The sequence below is a fragment of the Sitophilus oryzae genome, unplaced genomic scaffold, assembly GCF_002938485.1.
Source record: "Sitophilus oryzae breed Bouriz unplaced genomic scaffold, Soryzae_2.0 scaffold_41_pilon_pilon, whole genome shotgun sequence".
NCBI lineage: Eukaryota > Metazoa > Arthropoda > Insecta > Coleoptera > Curculionidae > Sitophilus > Sitophilus oryzae.
Window position 1 is genome coordinate 5,952,141 of NW_022146996.1, and position 17,751 is coordinate 5,969,891.

The window sequence follows — 17,751 nt, forward strand, 5'->3', positions numbered from 1 at the left end:
GATCGCAGACCACACAAAACAAATTGTTGATTTGTAGCAGTCAGTGATATAGATGTAGTGGTATTTTAGTTTAATGGCCACAGCTGCCAGGCTATCCGACCGAGTGATAGAATTATCGTTTTTTAATAAAAATTAAAAAGACATTATAAAATTATAAAGCTAGAATAATATACGGTTAAACCTGTATATTATTTTATTTTTGGCTTGTTTTCTGGTCACTTTACATAATCCTAAGATTGATGGTATTTCAAATTGACAGCATGTTACGTAGACACAGGTTTTTTTTCATGACAAAAACCAATTAAATAACTTTAAACACTTTCAAATTATCTTATGGAAAATGCACACAACCTAAGTATTGTGTAAATCTAATGCACGTAATGTATTTTGGTCAAAATAATCAACATTTAAATTTATGATTTTTTTTGAAACTACTATTCCTCTACTTTTATTTCCAGGTAAATAACACATCGGCACATTCGACAAATACATCCCGTACTGTCCAATTTCAATCATCTCTTTTCGAAAATCCATTTGTCGACCTTTCATTCTTCGTTTTAAATTTTATTCACGAAAAAGAGACCCATAAGTAAACACCAGTGCCACCTACACTGATGTAGGGCTCCGTTCTTTCTGCTGTGTAAACACCGTCCCTGTGCAAACACTGTCTGCTCTGCCTAAAGGTATTGTTATGATGACCCTGTTCCGTCTTCGATATATTTCGTAAAGGACTGGATCTCTTTGCTCAGTGTTTCTTCATGAAAAAGCTATTTGTTCTCCATTGTCCTTTTTCGAATGGAGAACGTAATGAGTTTTGGTGTGCCTCCCGAGATAAATCGCGAATGTCTCGCTTGGAGATATGAATTCTTGGAGGATGAATTTCAAACAATATATGGATGATATATATTTAATGACTGACGCTGAAGACATAGTCCTTAATTGCCAATAGTCCTAAAAACTACAAGCACAAATTAACAAACCTAATATCCAAACTAAATACAGCCAGCAATAAAGTAGGTCTCAAAATAAATTTAACAATAACAAAGTAATGTACAACGAACTGGTAGACAGAAAATACATTCTTAAGTTAGCATAGATGAGTTGGAAAAGAACTTATGGAAGAAACTCATATTCAAATCCAGAATGCCACTTTATCTAAAGAAGTAAACATTCGAACAATGTGTGCTACCAGTCATGACCTATGCATGGGAAACCTGAACACTTAAAAGGGACATTATAAGGAAACTGCAGGTCGCACAACGCTCAGTGGAACGAAATACGAAATATGCTGGGAATAACCAAAAGAGACCGCAAAAGGATAGAGTGGGATACGACAAAAGGCCCAGATAATAAATGTCACCGACATAATTCCCTCAAGTGGGCCACCACAAAAATTAAAGCATGAGGAATCAAGAGACCTAAAGGAAGACCAAACCTGAGACCTAACCATAATATTAGGAAATTAGCAGGGATAACTTGAGCCCACATAGCCAACAATACACAACAATGAGCCCAACTACAAACAGAGTATCATGAGAGTATCTAAATATGTGAGGGAGGCTACACCATAATTGGAAATGGTTGAATAAGCTGAAAATGATAATGATGATGGTGATGATATTTAATAAAAAAATAACATCAGATGATTATATCGGTAGAACCTAAGAAAAAATTTAAACCAAGTGGAAATATTCTGTATAATGGATATTAAAGCACGCGATTTATTTGACAAGAAGTCATAATACAGGGTTGTTCACCACATACGACACGGAGTATTGTAGCTAAACTTTTAAATTTTTATAAATTGTAAGTTTTGGGTTCGTTGAAGGACTATTAGAGGTACAATTTAAAAATATTTTTACAAGATACAGAGTGGCCCAAATAAGTAAAAATTATTATAGTTGTATTTTTTTAAATAGAACACCCTGTATATTATTCTATTTTTAGATTCTACGGTTGAAATAAAAGTAAATTTCATTAAGGTTTATCACACTTAAACCTTACCGTTTTTGAGATATTTTCAATTTTATGAAAATGCATTAAAAATTTTAAGGCTTCATTTCTCCAATGGAATATCGAAGTTTTTAATGCTAAATATTTACTGAAGTTTATTTATTGATCATATATTGCTTTTCAATAATAACAAAACTACTATTTTATACAGAGTGTCTAAAAATTTATATTTAATAATTACCAGCTATAAACGGCAATAAGTTGTTTAATTTAAATAAGACACCCTGTATATTTTACAAGAATCAGATGCACAATTTAATTGTCTATCAAATTGTATTATATCATTTTTTACCGATCTCTTCAAGTTTTCGTAGAAAATGCATTTTCTTGTAATTTACCTCATTTATCACTATACCCATGGAATATTGGCATTTTAAATTATTTTTTAAAGATTTGACAAATTTTCAAAAAATACAGATACTAATATTGTCGATATGATTTGCTTATTTCATTAAAATATAAAAAAATTGTTAAAATATTTTTTGTTGAAGAGGACCAATAATTAATATGATCCCGGTATTCAAACTACATCAATTGACCGTTTACGTTGATTAATAATAATTGCTCCAAATACTAAACAACTGAATTTTGTATGTCTATTAGACAGTGTGGCAAAAAGTAACACTTTATAAATTTTATTTTCATTTTTTGACAAATGCATATTTATAACAACAGAGACGTTCATTTTCATAACTTATTATTGTATTGATTTCTGAGTAAAATCCACATTTATTTAGAATAATTTGTTAATTAAAACAATTAAGTATGCAATTAACTAATTTTTGGGCGGAAATAATGGTATGTTAATAAATAGTAACAATTGGTATACTCTTTTACAAAGATTTAAATATTTTTCTTTTTGTAAACAAATGGGCTTGCAATATTATTATTTTTTACCACCTGTTACATTTCTTTAGAAAAATCTAAAATGTCAATATTCCATGGGTATAGTGATAAATGAGGTCTAAATTATAAAAAAATGTATTTTCTACGAAGACTTGAAGAGATAGGTAAAAAATGGTATAATATAATTTGATAGACAATTAAATTATCCATCTGATTCTCGTAAAATATACAGGGTGTTCCATTTAAATTAAACAAGTTATTGCTGTTTAAAGCTAGTAATTATTTAATATAAATTTTTGGACACTCTGTATAAGGTAGTATAATTTTTATTATTGCAACACAATATCTGATCAATAAATAATCTTCAGTAAATATTTACCTTTAATACCCTTGTAGAAATAAAGCCTTAAATTTTTTACTGCAAATTCACAAAATTGAAAATATTTCAAAAACGGTAAGGTTTAAGTGTTAATCAAATTTACCTTTATTTCAACCGTAGAATCTAAAAATAGAATAATATACAGGGTGTTCCATTTAAAAAATACAACTATAATATTTTTTACTTATTTGGGACACTCTGTATCTTGCAACATTATTTTTAAATTGTACCTAGTCCTTCAACGAGCCTAAAACTTACAATTTGTGAAACTCTAATCGTTTAGCTACAATACTACGTGTCGTATGTGGTGAACAACCCTGTATAATTACTTTGCAGAAAATCGACCATAATAATCATAAAAAGAAAGATAACTAATAAGGTTACTTATAATTTAATACTGTACCGGATGCTTTTATCTTATTTTTTTTTCAGATAAAATAGATACGAGATTTGGTATGTTAGTATATGACATAAATCGGGATTGATTGATGCATTCAATTAGTTTTGGTCCTTGCTGTTTCACTGAAAATGACTACAACTTTTGATTTTTAAATCGGTATTTTTTTAATTTATTTGATAGAAAATGAAATTCTAAATAGTATAACATGTCATAAAGGTATGTCAACATTGACAATGACAACAAATTGAAATTTTCAATAAAGAAAAATAGTATTTTAAATTTAAACCTAGAGTGTTTCCAAGGAGCCTTAGAAAAATATATTTGATCATCGAATGTTTTTCATGTATTTTCCTCGTCGGTCAAAAGATGCCCAAATTATATTTTTAATCATAACTCAATTTTTTCAAATGGAACCACATTTTGTTACGATTAATTTGGTACCACATACTTGGTATTTCCAGTCAAATTGCTGTTATATTTATTGTTGCGGCACTCTAAATTGAAATTTAGTTAGTAAACAACAAATCAAAATAGTTATTATAATTGATTTTGTCGTAAGACAGATAATGGAGTTGGCAAGGTACGACCTCTTGATGGCTCAAGGGCTCTTTCATTTAACTAACAGATCTCTGGCTGGCTCTCAATCGCGCGCCTAATTGAATCAAACCGATAAATTGTCGTCCTCTACACGAGCGTCTTCCGACGGATGTGCTCGTTTGTTGACGGCCCATCACAGGGACGAGGACATACAGGATATTTATGTTTAATAATCTCTTTCCATATAACTACCTATTTATTCCACGTTGCAACTTTTTGGGCCTAATATTATTACGTACAGATATTAATTTATCACAATATACAGGGTGCTACAAATTTGAGGTTCGAGCAATGGTATCTCTCTAATAGATACGAAGGTGGTTAAATTGGGGCAAAGTTGCGTCTTGGGCTGTTCACCAAGATGCCATCAAAAAAGTTTTAAAAGTTACAAGGATTGCTGAGTGTTTTGGAAAAACGGATTTTTTGAAAACTAATTTTATTTTTTCCTGTCGTTACTTTTCAGAAAATTAAAAAAATAATTGCAGATTATCATAGCCACTTTATTAGGGCTATCTGATAGTATTTTTAGATTTTCAAATTAGCTGATAATTTGTGGGATACAGAGGCCAACATATTTTTTTTAAATACGGACCTGCATTTTTTGTTCCAGGTTTTGAAAGAACTCGGTCTCCAATGTACAATGATATGCCACACCTTATACTTTTTTTTTTGTTTTGTGTACCTTAACAGCAACAAAACTATTTAATAATTATTTAAAACAATTTCAAGTCCAACTTTCCAGTCCGAAATTATTTATTCGGATTATATTCATCGCAACTATATTGATCAGCGCTAATTAACATTGAATAAGGAAAATTGAGCCAATTGAAAGATTCAAATAAATAATATTCAGATCAGCAATTTAAAGATATTATTTTTAACTTTTCTTTTGTGAGTTTGAAATTCTCCTGTACGATCTAATAATTTGCATAATATTAATCGTAGTTATTATGAATAAATTAACTTCTACAAACCAGTTTCTAATGTTCTATACATAGTCTACATGTTCGATAGGGTTACCATCCTCCCTACTGCACACATTTATTTTTCGTTCAATTTTATTTATAGCTTTTGAATAGATCTTCTTATACTCCCGAAGGCATTTTGTACTCTTTATTGTAATTGCTGAGATGTGTTGATTTCACTTTTCTTGTAAAATTTGTAACGATGAATATATTAAAGATTAAAAAAAACAAAGCCGGACTTAAAATTAGTTTAAATAAATTGTGTCCAAATTTCCAAAACAAAAAAAATATTAAGTGTGGCACATTATTGTACTCAGGAGAGCGAGTTCTTTCCAAACCTGAAATAAAAAATGCAGGTCCGTATTTAAAAAAATTAAGTTGGCCTCTGTATCTCACAAATTATCAGCTAATTTGAAAATCTAAAAATACTATCAGATAGCCCTAATAAAGAGGCTATGAGAATGTGCAATTAGTTTTTTGATTTTCTAAAAAGTAACGACAGGAAAAATAAAAAAAAAATTCCAGAAAACTCAGCAATCCTTGAAATTTTTAAAACTTTTTTGATGGCTTCTTGGTGAACATCCCAAAGCGCAACTTTGCCTCAATTTAACCATCTATTACGGTTACCGAGAGACCAATGCTTGTACCTCGAATTTGTAGCACCCTGTATAAAATATAATAACCCAGTCAAATTAAGCAAATCGAGGCAAAAAAATCCTAGAATTTTGAAAATGGTTTTAAGCGGTTGGTTGGTTGGATGCATTTTTTCACAGATCTAATAGTCTAAGATTCGGCTCCAGGATTGTTAAGGTCATCATATTTTTAATCAAAACCTAATTTTTACGTATATTTATGAATAGTTTAGTATTTTTTACTTAACTTCTTTTAGCTTTATCTAAAACGGTATGGAAATTTGGAAAAGTATAAACGGGATTAACCATTTTGGAACAAGCAAATTTTTTTATGAAGAATGCATTTTTCTCAAAATGTCAATAATAAAAAAGTGTTTCCACTTGTAAAGACAATCCGGAGACATACTGTGGTATCTTTATTTTAAACCGATTGTTCGATATATCACTTCCTTCTTCTCTATTCTTCTAAAAAAACATTCAAATAAGGCATATCATATTATTCTAAGACACTGTGAGTAGAACAAAATGTCAGCATGAGAAAACAATTTTTTTATGTTTAGTTTATTTCCATTTTTAAATATGCAGCACTAAAGCCAATTAACATTTTAAGTTGTTTTAAAGATAATATATGTATAATCTGAACACACACACAAATATTTGCTAATTAATTTTTCATATATTTTTTTTAGCTAAACACATCATGTTTCATTTATGTCTCAAAAATGCTTGTCTAGTAATTATTAGTAATTATAAAATTGTTATGAAACGTCGAAACTGTGACTGTGAAGAACAAATAAAAAATGTAAAATGTTTGCAGAAATCGAATTCAGTAATAAATATATCCGGTTTTAATCAATGATTATCTGTATTAAGAATTGTTTTAGATATGGGTGGTCCGAACTGTATTCCGGAAACTTCGGCAGCATATTCTGCAAATAAAAATAAGTAAAAAAGTTCGTATAAATGTATGTCCTAAAATGCTTAATTTTGTAGATACGGGATGTAGAAGTTTCATTTTTATTTCGATTTTTTCCTAATAATTGCTGAAGTAACATCATATTTGGATGAAAATTGGTGTCTTGAATTTTTTTGTTTGTTGTGTGAACTTGTGGTGGCGCCACCTATATGTATTTTAACTGTTTTGAAGAGTAATAAATTTTCGTTCGTATCCGTATAAAACTACTGAGTGAAAAATGTACATTCTCGTGATTTTTTACGTAAAAATCGCTAGGAGCAACCGTTCTCAAGATATTTAGAGTGGAAATACTCAATACATGTCATTATTGATAAATGAAGGCTTCCCTCGAAAAAGGGGCTATGTTACAAAAGTAAGTTTTAAGTAAATGAAGAAAAACGATTTTCTACGGTTTGCGTATTGATAATAATATTCAAGTTGTACTAACATCAACTTTATTAATCCCCAGATATAAAAAGTTGCACAACGCAAATAATAATAAACCAGTATTAGAGATAATATATCGTCCCATTGCTGCCAAAAGTCACTAACTTACTTTTTATTACTTTTCAGAAAAATGCGTCTAAAGATGAATTGCATTGCATAAAGATGTTATAGTTAGTAACTATTCGGTATTAAAATAAAACATAAATAGCCAGAAATCGTAGTTAATGACATTTGCAATCGATTCTCCGATTCAAAACATAGGTAATGATTGAATTTGGTTCTTCGGAAAAATGTTAGTTAGTGACTTTTGGCAGCAATAGGACGATATGTAATAAACTCTCGAGTCCCGGGAATAAGGGTTTATGTGAAATGTAACATAAACCCTTATTGCAGGCAATCAATTTAGATTGCATTTTTTTTTGTGTAAGTTGTACATTTCTTAACCGTTTGTTTTTAATACACCTCCATTCAGTTACATTTATTTTTCGTTTTCGACCTTTATTTAATGTTTTGCAAAGCGACGGCGTGACTTGAACATTCGACATATATACGATATTGAATAAAATGTGACAACATATACCCTTATTCCATGCTCGAAAAGATGGTGCCGCATGTTGTTCATAGATGATGGCACATTATCGCGGGTATTTATTACTGTAAAAGGATCAACTTGTCTACAGAGACCCTTTTTGTGCAAAAATCCCAATATCTGAAAAATGCAACATAAACCCTTATTCGAGGGAATGCTTCAAATGTTGAGTAGATAGTTATTTGACTGAAATGATAAATTTGGGAACTTTTTATTTTTAAATTAATCATAAATTTTACTTCGAATGATGATAGAACAGTTTCTGTTGAACTTTTGGCACAAAAACGTTTGAAACTTATTATTTCAGTCTAATAACTATTTAGTCAACATGTTTAATTTATGTCAATGATCACAGGTATTGATAATTTCGATTCCAAATATCTCGAGAACCATTACTCGTAGCGATTTTTACCAAGAGACCTTTTTTAAGTAAAAAACCTCGTAAATGTATCTTTTTAGTCAGTAGTTATATACAGGTACGGACGAAAATGTATTACTCTTCAAACCAGTTAAAAAATATGTAGGTGGCGCCCCCTACCGGTGGGAGTCATATTGATATCAAAATCAAATTCAATTCTCATGTCAAATAACTCTCGGACACCAATTTTCATAAAAATATTGACGTTACTTCAGAAACTATTTGGAAAAAATCGAAATAAAAATGAAACTTTTACACCCTGTATCTGCGAAACTATATACGCATTTTAGGACATACATTTATACGAGCTTGTTTACTTATTTTTATCTGCAGAATATGCTGCCCAAGTTTTCGGAATACACCCGGTATAATACCCTATGATGACAAAATGGCGTCCAGTTGGCTTGGAAATGATGATCAACGACATTTTCTATTTAATTTTGCACATAAAATGACAGCTATTTTAATATCCCATGCATTTTTTTTCGATCATATGGTAGGTACCTATGTCATACTGGAAATTTCTTCCGTCCCTTTGAAAACCCAAACGTCTTAATGCTTTACGAAATAAAGGTACGACTAAACCCGCAAAGTCATATTTTAATAGGATTAAAGCCCATCTCTTCTCAAAACATTCCTTCCACGCTACAATAATTCTATTCTTCCGTCTTAATGAATGGGGATTTTTGTTGTTGCCGTTATTATTGTGGTATTGGAACCCAGGGGAGTCAGAGAAATAAGTAAATCTAGAAATACTCTAAACTAATCTCAAAAAATAATACAAATCGATAAACCTTACTGTACAGGGTATCTCATTTTCGTGTGTTTTATAGGGTTTCTCGTTTATGGCAACCATTTTCTCGTCAACCTTAATAATATTTTGAAGACATATAAATTCCCTATTGAATACCAGTATAATATACTGGGTGTTCCATTTAAAATAAAGGAGTAACTTGCTTTTAAAAGTGACTAATGTTCCATATTAATTTTGTCTCGCCCTGTATAACTTTTCGGGTCAAAGTAGAGATACAAAGATGCGGTTTCCATCCCTGTTACTTTTCTACGAAACTAAAGATGCTACACACAGATTTGTCGTAGTCACAGGGCGAAATTGCAAATTTTGCATTAATTTGTCGACCTTTGATCCTCTCATCCTTTGTATTTCAGTTATTTTATAACTTATCGAAAAGCTGAAAACACGAGTCACATACAGCTTTTCACATAGAATCTAGTGGCGTAACTAGTTTTTCACAGGAAGTTCACGTAGAAATCAGTCTCGCAACTATATTGCCGCTGGGAGCTGCCATTCTTGAAATGTGACCCAAACTTATGTTTTTTTTTTAAACGGGATACCCTATATATTAATTTGTATTTTATTTGCCTTGTTATGAGCGTTCTAAAAATATAATATAGGTACCCTGCTGGTTTATGTGGTCTGGATTTTAATTCGGGTGACAGAGAATAATATAAATGACCCGTTGACAGACAGAGAGACAAAATCAAAAGTGGCATACAGTGTCGCCGGTTTTTTACGTTTGTTGGCAAATGTGTGTAGAAAAATATAAGCTATTTTAAAAACTTTCATGTATACTACTGAAATGATGATAATATATCTAAACTAAATATAATCTATTACAGCTGTAGGAGAATGAGTGAAAATAGTGAAAAAAAAATCCAACCCTAAGAGCGCTTTCACATACGCCGGCAAAATCGGTGCCTGTGCCGGACCTGAAGTCGATTGCAATATTAAATGAATTAGATCTTTCACATATACTCCGATCCGGTAAAATAGTCGGGGACCGGCAAATACAATAGAATTAAATACAACTGTCGTAACGGGTGCAAAGCCGGCGCCGACTCCGGCACCGATTTTGCCGGTGTATGTGCAAGCGCTCTTAATGCAACATTTTTCGTAAACGCCTACTTGGGCGGTTTGAAATTTTGATGCAAAATCCGGCAATATAGAAGAAATGTGTCGGCCCAGTTTTTATCTCTTTTTAATACATTTGATTTTCCATTAAGCTGTTTACATCACTGTCTTACACGTTAAAATCCAGACCGTACAGTTTCGATGACCAAATCAATCCAATGTACACCTCGGATCGCCTCGGCGAGTGTGTACTTCCAGCATTAAAGTGTTTTTGAATAGTATTCAGATATTTAAAATAGTTTTTTCTTTGTTCGTTGTGTTTTTTTTGCTTCAGACGACGGACGGACGGAAGGGAGGAAATATATCTTACCTCTTGAAACGTTAAGCATTTCTTGTTGGTTAGGCAAATTTGTTTTATTAGTAAAATACCACTGACAACTTAGTCTCCGTTGGATCAACGCCAGTGATGTTTACAAAAAATAACAATTATATTTTTTAGATTTTGTTCTAGGAGCGAAAACCCTAGAAGTCTTTTCAAGAAATTAACCCGCCACAAAAGTATAGACATTATTAATAGATTTTATGCAGGCTGCAAGTTAGTATTTTGGACAATAATAGCACTATGCAGTATAGCTCTGGTCCGCCGGTATATTGTGTCTGGATCATATATATGATCTAAAATACATATGATATTATATACTATTCAGTTTTTTTTTTTTATAGATAAATATATTTTATAGGACCATATCACAATTAATTATATTTATGTAATTCTTGAATGACGGCGACTCTATGTTCACTTATTTCTTTGGGACCCTTTCAATGGTGAAATCGAAAGGTAGTTAGAGAGAGAAGGAGAAGTGCCTTACCTGGTTGTGTTGATTTTGCTCGGCCATAGCCTTTTCTTTGGCCTGTCGCTTGCACTTGTACCGGTGGTTTTGGAACCAGATTTTCACCTGTAACAACAAAGAGATTATTTTTCGGTGAAATAGAGTGAGAGCGAGTTTCGGTTTAACAAAGAACTTCATAGGTTGGATATTTTATAGTAATAGTTGCTTGAAGGAATTATTATAATAGTAATAAGCAACGAAATGCAACAATTGTCTGAAATAAATCAGGCATTAAGATACAGTATGATCGAAAAAAAAACGGCGTCATAGACGGCTGCGGTAATCGATGATAATTTTAGCGAGGTCGACCTCTAGACGTCATTTATTAAAATTTTACATGAAACTTGTCAAACATTAACACTTATATAGAAAGATTAAAAGATAGAACGTTTTCAGACACAAATCTATTCCTAAAATATATTTTTACTCAATATATAAAGATAAATTGCAACCTATTTAAGGCCAACTGGCAGTAAGCGCAATTAAAAATAACGAAGAGTGCAGGACAAGTAACGACGTCTAGGCTTGACCTCGCCAAAATTATCAGCCATTGTCATTCCCCAGCCGTCTCTGACGCCGTTTTTTTTGATCGTATGCTATAATCACCGATTATGACTTATCTGTGCTATAATCAATTAAAAAGGGAGAACAAATCTTTAAAAATATTTTCTCACTAAAAAGGTTGTCTGAAATCAACAATTGTCTGAAATAAGTCACGCATTAAAATATAACCAATTAAAAAAAAGAGAGAAAAATTTTTAACAATATTTTCTCCCATAAACCATCGAGAAACCACGCAAAAAAAGGTCTCTAAACCTCAATCCACTTAAAGCGCAAGAAAAAATATAATAAAACCATTCAACTGAATCGCACAGCGTGGTTCCTACCCCTTGCACCCAAGAATAACAAGTAGCGCGCCGAAAGGGAGTGAATTATTTCCCAATTAAGGGCGGGGTTGAATGGGGGCAACGAGGCGAGTGCACATGCACCCACATCATTGCTTTTCGTTCGGACGTTTGACGTGACTAACTTCAGACCGAACCACCGATCGGCCGGTGGATGAATATGTTTTCTGTGAGGGGAAGTTTATTGAGGCAATTACGTTACGTCGACGGCAGTCTTGAGATGATTTTAATTGGTGGGTCAATAAATAACGGGGGAAAAACAATTTTATGAGATGTATGGTAAAGTAAACATCATCGGTAAGTCAATCCTAAATTTCTTTCAAAGAGATTTAAAGATCGAAGAGATAGAAATTCCACACTGCAACCTTTACAGATCTATTATAGCTCTTTTTTATACTGAGTAAGATTAAGATTAGCGATTCGTACCGAAGTTAAAACAAATTATTGATCGAAAATTTTTAGCAAATTACGTCAATTACAACATTCTTGTTCTTTATGTGCCGTGTCCTCGAAGAACGTTGGCTACCATCAATGAAACTCGTATTTTATTCACGGTTCTTCTAAACTACGTGTGGGCACGTGTGGGTATTCACTCCGTACCACTCCCGCAAGTTCTGGAGCCAGGACGTCCTTCTTCTTCCATCTCAGCGTCTCCCTTCTATTTTGCCTTGCATGATGTTCTGCAATAGCTGGTATTTCTTCTGTATCATAAGATGTCCAAAGTATTCTAGTTTTCTGGTCATTATATGCTTTTTATAACCACGGTACTCGTATTCAGCGTCTCTATCATTCTGATATTATTAATTTTGTTCACCCATATGATGTTTTTAATATTCTCCTGTAACACCACATTTCGAAGGCTTCTATTTTTTTCAACTCGCTCTTATTCAACATCCAAGACTCTATTCCATAGAGGAAGATCAAAAATACATAACACTTTAGTAACCGTATTCTCAGAGGCAGTTGAAGGTCCGTATATTCCATGTATTCTCAGAAGCAGTTGAGGCAGTGTAGGTCAATTCATTGATGTCATTTAATTAAAAATGTTTATAAATTTTTACAAGTTTTGATTTTGTTATTCATGAAGTCGACATACCTTTTAACGTCAAAAATATATATTTTGTAGTATATAAGCCCAAGTATTATACTTACTATGCGTCGATGCATCGATTTGATTCGTCCGTGTGTCCATGCACGTGATGTGAATGCAGAGTGAGTATGATGTGGTTCGTACTACGGTTCGTCGATGCGATTCGTTAGTTTGCTTGGAAATTCGTCCATTGTGTTCGTGATATTTATTATTATGATTCGCCCAAAAAAACGACATTTTACCGAACCGCCGTACACTGGTCAATTTTTACGAAAACATGGCATTAATTAATAATATAATAATAAGAAAAAATCTTTAAGTGAAAAGTTATATATTTTACTTATTTGACTTAAAAACATTGTTAGACGTGACAATAGAGATAACAGTTATGCTATACAGTATACAGGGTGAGTTATTTATGTGTTTTAAAGCTTTAATAACAATGAAACATAAACTAAATATATACAGGGTATAAGTGGAATAAAGAATGCTCGTCTGAACTTAGTTTCCGATATGAAGATTCTTTCTCTTTTAATGCGTCACAGTATAATTTTGCTTTTGCTGGATCTTCTCTTAAAATTTTTATTCATTTAGATGCACTTGTTTCACCTTCTTGTCTATATCGCATCTGGGCTGCATAAGCTAATTCTTGAGAAGAAGAACTATTTCTCAAATGTGTCGTTTTAAATCGCTTTGTTCGCTCACTACATTGTTCAAATTCGGTTTGTTTCCTACCCTTATTACCAGGTTTCTTTGTAAAGCTTAATTTTACATTGAGCCAAGAGGTTTTGTTTTCTACAAATCTACTTCTAATTCTTTGAGCTGATTCCCATCTTGGTTTAAAACTACTAAAGAATCTTGAAAGGTTGACTTTACTTTCTTTGGGGCAAATTCTTAAACCCATCATTTCAGATATTTTGAACTGAAGCTCAACATATTTATTGTAAATATTCTTTTTATTAGCACTTTGAAATATTTCGAAGAGTTCGCCGTGGCTTAATACCAAGATGTGTTAAGTTTCGTCTAAAAAAGTAGAAAGGAGAACCTATAAGAATATTACACACACCTTTATAAGAATTATTTTATTAGTTGGATAAAAGAGGCAAAATAAATTTTTAGTTGTAACACTAAAAAGTATTTACAAAGAAAGGTGCAAATATGTGCAAGATTTTTTTGCACAGCCGTTACAAGAAGGCATTGGTGTATTTGAAAAAAAATATTCGATACTAAGATCTACAACGGAACATAAACAAAAAGCTTGTCGAAAAACCGCTTGCAACAGGAAAGGGCATATTGTTTTTTCGCTGCTTCTAGCTTCCATCAAAATTAATAAAAATAATATATAAATACGTGAAGACTAACAACTTACTGCCATATTATTATTCATAAAGATCAAAACCAAAAAACTTAAAACAGGCGGAGTTTTAAAAAAATAAATTGGCAAAAATAATTTCTATTTCGTGTTGTACTTGTATAAAACTTTCTGCTACTTTGACAACTGCTGTCAGTGAATCGACGTCATTCAATTTATCAAATCCATGGCCAACTAATTGTATGGAGTATTAGGTTTACTGTAAGCGTCATCTTATTTCGAAATATTAAATAATAAAAATATTAATTATTGCCATGTTTTCGTAAAAATTGACCAGTGTCACATCAAATCACATTGCATTGGCACACTAAATACGAATATACAAATAGTCCTGAAGAACTACAAACATAAATTGACGAACTAAATACAGCCTGCAATAAAGTAGGCCTCAAAATAAATTTAGCAAAAACTAAAGTAATGTACAACGAACTAGACGATAAGTAGACAGTCTAATTAATAACACAAAACTAGAAATAGTAGAAGAATACATATTTTTGGGACAACTAACACAGCTTCAACCAATGTGTACTAGTAGTCATGACCTATACATGCGAAATCTGGACATTTAAAAAGGACATTATAAGGAAACTGCAGGTCGCATAACGCCCATTGAAATGAAATATGCTGGAAATAACCAAGAAAGACCGTAAAAGAATAGAGTGGATACGACAAAAAAAAACAGGTAATAGATGTCATCTACAGAATCAAACCAATCAAGTGGCAATGGGCAGAACACCTGGCAAGAAGGATGGACAACAGATGAACTACAAAAATTACAGCACGGTACCCACGAGGAATGAAGAGACCTAGAAGACAACCTGAGATGGGACCATGGTATTAGGAAATTAGCAGGGATAACTTGGGCCCGCGTAGCCAACAATAGACAATCAATGGGCAAATGGGCTCAACTACAAAGAGAATATCTAAATATGTGAGGGAGGCTACACCATAATTGGAAATGGTTGAAATTGTTGAATAAGCTGAAAATGTCAATGATTGGAAATTTGACATAATATACAGTCTTGAGACAACAGATTATGTTTATTGGCGGGTCAGTAAATAACGGGAATGGGCAATTTTATGAGATGTATGGTAAAGTAAACATCATCAGTAAGTCATCAATTCTGAATATCTATAGTCTATAAAATAAATAACTTTGAATTTTGACCGTTATTTTTTACCAACATGGAAAATATAAAATCCCTCTGTCAAAAAAGTTACTGATATCCTTTAAATTGAGTGCCTGAACGAATCAGATAGGTAACTCTTTTTACTTTCGTGAAATAGAAAAGGAAATAATAAAACAAATAACAGTTCTTCCTCTTCTTCCAAAAATCAATACGAAATGTTATAATTGTCAAAAGTAAAATGTCATCAACTTTTGACATTTCTAAATATCAGACCCATGCCGTCTCTAATAGAACAGCCTCGGAGCGAGATTTATGATATCACGCTAGTAGGATACTACGGATTAATAAATATGTTATAGAATACATGGAAAACATAATTATTCCTCGTATTTTTGGTTTGTATTTTAAAAATAATATAGTTTACATGAAATATACATAATATACAGTTAATAAATACAATATATATACCAATTTATAGTAATAAATACTTTGGCAAATAAACTATGAACCAAACAAATGCAGCAATTTTTTTACAATATAGAAATAATGAACAGGTACATAAGATAATGGGTAAAATTTAAAATATATATTAAATTTTGGGGTTTGAAAATCGATCTAATTTAACAAAAAACATTCAATATCTACTAATAGTGATGTATTGTTATTAATGTTCGAAAAATTATATTTACAAATAATACACTATCATAGAAAAAAAAATGCGTCAACGATGGCTATAAAATAAAGATCGCTGTCATTTTATATGTAAAAGTATTCTAAAATTTTTGATTTTCTTGGGATTTAGGTTCGTTGTGTGTATTTATTAACTGTATATTATGTATATTTTATGTAAACTATATCATTTTTATAATACAAACCAAAACTACGAGGAATAATAATGTTTTCCATGTATTCTACAAAATATTTATTAATCCGTAGTATCTAACTAGCGTGACGTCATAAATCTCACTGTGAGGCTGTTCTATTAGAGACGGCATTGCGGCAGCATGGCCGCAAATTGCTAACCTAATAAAATTAACACTAGAAAAGCCCGCGAGAACTGTCAAATTCAAAGTTATTAGTTTCACCGACTATATATATATTTAAATTAAATTCTCCAGTAGTTTTTCTAAAAATCTAATAACTGGAGACTAAACCCTCTGGAGTCTAAACCCTCTGGTGTCTTTATTTGGATGCTCAATCTCAATTTCCTTATTTTGGTGAGTTTTACAAGAAAACTGAAGATGTTTTACTGTCCCTTACCACTTTATGAGAAGGAAATATTAATAATATTGTGTACTATTTTATTTAAAGATACTGGAAGCTCGACATATAAGTTCTATTCTAAATCCACATTGTCTACCATCTTTAGACAAACCTTCGACGGTCTGCGCGCGGTTTACGGTAGCGGCTCAAAAACCCGTGTTGGAAAACCGTAGTTAGTGGTTAAATCCTACTATGCAAATGCCGGCCGACGAGAAGAACAATCAATCTATCTATGCAAACAGCAGAACGTTAACTCTCGGTGAAATCTAGGTACACGCCACGAAAAAGGCAAACACACTTAACGACTCGTCAATAATGAAAAACAAATATAGCGTTTCCCATTTGTGGATTTTAAATAATGCGATCCGCGCTTACGACAGTGGCGTACTCGAGGAAAAGATAAAAATATTGTAAATAGTGAAGTTTAAAGGATATAAGAAGAGTATATTACAGATTGGACAAGGAAGTTTTTCATTACTGTCGTTAGATTAATAAAAATCAGAGACAGTAATGAAATATTTCCTCCGAGATTTGTGTATATGTTACGGTTAAGGTCCGATGTCCGGTTAATGTCGACATTACCCGGTTAATCTAGAGAATAACAAACAACAAAACAACCAAAAACATAAACTAACCCAAACATTAACATGTTAATGTCGACATTAACCAGACATCGGACTCTAACCGTATCATATACAATATATTTTGTTTTAGTGGTCCGATTATGATGATTTTTAATTGATTATGGTAGAGATCAACTTTTGGACTTAAAACCATCTCTGCTAGAGTTACTAACTGCCCAACAGACAATAATAATATAATTTTTCAATGACTGCGGCATTACATAAATCATAAACTCTATTTTACTACTAAATTAACTTCTTTCTGTTGATCTATCTTCTTCAAAAGCGAATATCTCCAACAAAAATAAAGCTATTGAGATGAATCAAAAAACAAACTATCGAAAAAAAATGTACCTAGATGATAAAA

General features: G+C 31.9%; 2 protein-coding genes across 2 annotated transcripts in view; one reads left to right on the forward strand and one right to left on the reverse strand.

The window, feature by feature from the left end:
* Positions 1–17,751, forward strand: part of LOC115885743 (glycogen-binding subunit 76A-like) — a 426,966-nt gene that overhangs the window by 110,562 nt on the left and 298,653 nt on the right. The gene's annotated exons all lie outside the window — the stretch shown is intronic.
* Positions 1–17,751, reverse strand: part of LOC115885744 (homeobox protein Nkx-2.4-like) — an 81,442-nt gene that overhangs the window by 1,727 nt on the left and 61,964 nt on the right. The window contains exon 6 of the mRNA XM_030904753.1: positions 10,981–11,067. Within this exon, the coding sequence (XP_030760613.1) occupies positions 10,981–11,067 (87 nt within the window). The remainder of the gene's footprint in view (positions 1–10,980; positions 11,068–17,751) is intronic.